Source organism: Penaeus vannamei, chromosome 15 (genome assembly GCF_042767895.1).
Source record: "Penaeus vannamei isolate JL-2024 chromosome 15, ASM4276789v1, whole genome shotgun sequence".
NCBI lineage: Eukaryota > Metazoa > Arthropoda > Malacostraca > Decapoda > Penaeidae > Penaeus > Penaeus vannamei.
In genome coordinates this window covers 31,445,396-31,450,395 of record NC_091563.1, presented here as the reverse complement: position 1 = coordinate 31,450,395, position 5,000 = coordinate 31,445,396, and the positions used below count along the sequence as shown (strand labels likewise).

At 41.5% G+C, this 5,000-nt stretch overlaps 1 protein-coding gene across 3 annotated transcripts in view; it reads right to left on the bottom strand.

Annotated features, from left to right (window-relative positions):
• LOC113823881 (uncharacterized) overlaps positions 1 to 5,000 on the bottom strand; it is a gene marked incomplete at its 5' end in the record, with an annotated part of 21,090 nt that overhangs the window by 12,819 nt on the left and 3,271 nt on the right. For all 3 annotated transcript variants that reach the window (XM_070130649.1, XM_070130650.1, XM_070130651.1), the window contains 6 exon segments: positions 1,359 to 1,499; positions 1,801 to 1,923; positions 2,313 to 2,447; positions 2,842 to 2,961; positions 3,462 to 3,596; positions 4,620 to 4,853. In XM_070130649.1, the coding sequence (XP_069986750.1) occupies positions 1,359 to 1,499; positions 1,801 to 1,923; positions 2,313 to 2,447; positions 2,842 to 2,961; positions 3,462 to 3,596; positions 4,620 to 4,853 (888 nt within the window).

Below are 5,000 nucleotides of genomic sequence, written 5' to 3'. Positions count from 1 at the left end.
TTCTGCTGCCAGGAGTTTTAGTTTATTAATATTTGTTTGCGTGCGTGGGTCCCACATGCTGCGCAATACTCCAACGTTGGACGGACAGGTGTGCTCTAAGCTATGTTATTTGCGTCTTGTGTACAGCCGTGTTGATTCCTCCTTAGGTTATCAAGCGTTTTATTTTGCTTTGTGTTGTATGCTGTCTATGCGGTTCCTGTTGAGTCACTTTCAGAGTATTGGTGCCGAAAAACTGGAGACAAAACGACGTGGAAAAAATCTGGGGAAGGCCTATATGCAACAACGTGTTTTAAAAGAGGAGGCTGGAAGAATGTGTGCGTTGAAATGTGAAGAGTAATTGTGAGTTGATATTCGAATGATCTTTTGGGTCGAAATTCCTGTGGCGTATCGTTTAGCGTGTTTGCGTCAAGATGATTTATTATGTCTTTACGTATGATGTTTCCGAATTTTTTTGGAGACGGTGGAGGTGAGAGAGATGGGGCGGTAATTAGATGAGTCAGCCCGGTCACCTGACGCGAAGATAGGGGTGACATCTGCGCAACGCCAGTCGTACGAGATGTCCTGAGGGATTGCTTGAAGAAGATTTAGAGGATGAGCTCGAGGATGAGGGAAATGCTTTTGAGGAAGAAGAGAAGGGATGTTGTCGGGGCCAGCTGATCCTTAAGTGTCCAGTGTCTCCGGTGTCTTCCCTAAGGATAAGGGTCTGGGAGGTTGGGGTTTGCTGGACATGTTTGGTGTAATGAGTTGTTCTTGTCGGATGTTTGAACTGTGCGTTGGGTAGGTGTGCTTTGTGTTCTGGTGTGGTAACAAGGGTGTCACTGATGCCTCTCTGACACTTACGTTGTTGCCAGAAAAGTATCTGAAATTCTATCACTAGCATCTTAAGTAAAGGGTAAAAAACTAACACACAAGGAGAAGAATCACTTATAATAATAGCTTATGGATTTTAAAATATACTGATACATAAAGGCACAACTTTCACATTGGTTCTCAAACTGGGAGTAATGACCCTTGGGGAGGGGGGGGGATAATGAACCGGTTCCTAGGGGATGGCGAGTAAATTGATAAGTAATAATAAATGAATGAACAAATAACACAGCATGAAATAAATTAATAGTAATCATAATTTTGAAACACGCACATGAATCCTTTCCATATAAACAAAAGGCATAAAAGATTAAGCATTCCAATGTTCCCTTTACTTTAATTTCACAAAACCGTAGAGGAACAGAGGAACAGCGATCTATAACATAACTGCAGCAGAAACGACGCCAAATGGATTAATAATTACTCCGACCCATGAAAGGAAAACGAAAATAAAGGGAATAAGTAGTAACAGTTGATATACGCGATGATACCTTCACACTGGCCGTAGTTGATCGTGTCGTTGGCATAACCGCTCAAGCAATTGCACGTTGCAGTGCCTTCGCCGTCCACGCACTCGCTGCTGACGCCACACCACGAACTGAGGCGCTCTTCGCTATCACACTCTGCTTCGTCTGAAAAGGGAGTTTTTTATGCTTGTTTGTCGTTCAAAAACATTCTTATGGTCGTTATTTGTATCTGCTGAATATCTGTGCCTCGTGGAATTATGAATATATATACAGGTTACATAAAGTAACCTGTATATATTGAAAGGAATTTTATCTGACTACACCTAAAATTTCATTCTGATCTATTTACCTATACATATATCTCTCCTAAACATATTTAACCGCACTGAATAACAAATCAATTCCCATCTTTAAAAAAAAAACATACACCCCACATTTCTACAATATTTCAAAATAATAACCAGACCTTGAAAAGTGCCGTTGACGAGGGCATAACCGGGCCGAGGATGGCACTGTTTCTCCCCGTCTCTTGGCTGGTAACACACACTTCTATCGTCGTCTTCGCAGTCACATTTCGTCAGCTCGTCGTCTGGTAAAGCAATAAAGAGATGATGATAATAATCATCTGATTATCCGCATGAATGAAAATTGATTAGTGTTTTTTGTTTTGTTTTGTTTGCTTTCTCTTTGTTTTCTAGCATACTTTCTTTCCTTATTGTTTCTGAAAGGGGAGAATCTCTATAAAACAGAAGTATTTATATCATATCTATATCTAAACCACATAAGAGATAAAATGGCGTCTCACATAAACACCCTCACCTTCCCTTTCTCTTTTTTTACACGAAAAGAGAAAGGAGAGAGAGAGAGAGAGAGAGAGAGAGAGAGAGAGAGAGAGAGAGAGAGAGAGAGAGAGAGAGAGAGAGAGAGAGAGAGAGAGAGAGAGAGAGAGAGAGAGAGAAAACCGCCACGATAACTCACCAATAACACAAGACCGCGTGAAAGCCTGCCACGTGTACCCAGGATAACACGTGCAAGAGAAGCGCAGCGGAGGTTCAGCGTCTTCACACACGTGTTCGCAGTCGTGTAAGGACGGACTCGCACATTCGTTCACATCTGTTGAAGGGTGATGGCAATTTTGATGTTATTCTTCCTTTTTCTTCTTTCTTTTTTTTAATTGAATTGTGATTTGCGGGTATGTGCTATTTATGGCAATAAATGCGACTGAAAAACTGATTAATATATGGGTTTATTGAAACTTTCTTCTCTCTCTCATAAATTCTTCTGCTGTGTTGTTAGGGTAGTAGAGTATAATCCCGTTTATGTTTCCTTTAAAATACCAGAGAACAGATGCAGCCAAACATACATGCGACAAAACAAACAAATAAATAGATAGATATAAAGATAAACTCATCAGAATCGCCGTTTTTATCAAACTCACCTATATATACGATTATCTCACACATAATATAGGACACGATAAGAAATATGAGCACATATGGTAACTCACTAGCACAGAGTCCGTCGTGGTTTCTCATATAACCGCTCTGACACACACACTTGTAGCTGCCAGGTGTGTTGATGCAAGTTTCCTTCTCCTTGCATGGCCCGCCCTTGCACTCGTCCGCGTCTGGGGGAGAGACGGCAAGGAGCTGTGAGTGTGTGTCTGGGTGTGCGGGAGGGGCGTGTATGTGTGGAAGGAGAGAGGTGTGTGTGTTTGGAAGGGAGGGGGGCGTGTTTGTGTTTGTGTGAGTGTGTGTGTGTGTGTGTGTGTGTGTTTGTGTGTGTGTGTGTGTGTGTGTGTGTGTGTGTGTGTGTGTGTATGTGTGTGTGTGTGTGTGTGTGTGGAGGGAGGGGTAAGTGTGATCCCTGCACTTTGTATGTATCGCAATTGTTTATGTAAGTATCTGTTAAAAAGAAAAAAAACATTAAGACTGCACAACCCTTTACTTCAACAACGAAAACACAACCTACCCGTTTCTACATAACCAAAACCGGATATACATTATCCTATATTATATTCACATCATACACGCTCATCAAAATAAACCAGAAACAACGCTCGCCAAATATATAGATAGATAAATAAGAAAATATAAATAAACAAAATGTGTATGACACCAAACTTACCTTGACATTCGCCATCAACAACATCATAGCCGTCCATACAGCGACACGCATATGTAGTGGCATCTTCATCCGAGCCGATACAGTACCTTCTCGAGGTCAGGCCACACACAGCATCTCCGTAGTACTGGCAGGTATCTAAGGTCATACAAGGTCATGGTTATGTAGGCCTATGTTAGTTGTACATCGTGATAGGTAACGAAACATGAATATGTGGGTTTTGTTAATAACAGTTATGAATTATATGGATATGTGGTTCCTAGTTGTGATTGATAAGAACAGCAGGAGTTATTAGTGTAAGGTAAATATCGTTATAAGTATTAATGAGATATCAAAATTCTCGAATATATGATTCGTTGTTGGAAATACGGAATACACTATCTACTATTGTAAATACCAAGAAAAACCAATAGCTTTTTTGAGTTTTTGATATGCAGTCCGCCACAGTAAGAAAAAAATAAAAAACAATTAAAAGCTATAAATGCCTTTTCACAAAAACATGCATATATCCCAGAATAATTCAAACATTCGAATACCTAATTTTCTTTTTTCTGTTTGCTCCATTTTTCCAGATTTTGGGCCAAAACCTAACGTGCCAGTGTTACTCAGACGTCCTTGCCCCATTAGCACGGGTTCCGGGCACCTGCATCGGCCCCGGAATGTGTCAGAATCGTTACATAAGGGAGGGACCCACATCTCCGTTACTCTCACTTTCACTGAATTCTCTTTCTTTCATTGTCTGTCTGTCCATTTATCACTCTATGCCTCTCTCTTTAATATCTATCCGTCTCTCTCTCTCTCTCTCTCTCTCTCTCTCTCTCTCTCTCTCTCTCTCTCTCTATCTATCTATCTATCTATCTATCTATCTATCTATCTCTATCTATCTATCTATCTCCCTCCCTCTCTCTCTCTCTTTCTCTCTATCTATCTATCTATCTATCTCTCTCTTTCTCTCTATCTATCTATCTATCTCGTTTTCACACACTTATTCTTTCTCCGCAATGTCTGCTCATTCTATATTTCAATCAACTAGCTAATCAAAATCAACTAATTTCGTAATAAGAGAAATAAAATCACATTCAATAACATTAGTAATGCAAAATACATGGTTCGCCCTTGCCTCACGCTCCACAAGGCATGCAACGACATCCCAACACTCACTCAAGCAAGTTCTACTGCTGGGGTCATAGTGCAGGCCGTCCTTGCACCTGCACGAGGCGATGTTGCAGGTCACGTGATAACATTCCGTCTGACCGGGGCAAGAGACGCTCCCTTCGTGGCAGAGGTCAGGACACACGCACAGGGAGCTCGGGTCAGCGGGGTCACGAATCCAGCCGAGGTCACAGACACATTCTTCTCCCTCGACCTTAGCGTGCATTCCACAGGGCGTCCGTTCTGCAAGGATTTAGGTTTTGTTTCATTTCCATTTGTTACAATGAATATTCTTTGCTGTGACATACTGTCTGTTTTGCTTTGCTTTATAAATCTCCCCCTGTGAGCAAGGAATGGCCGGGGTTACCATTCACTGGCCGCGCGCGGGAT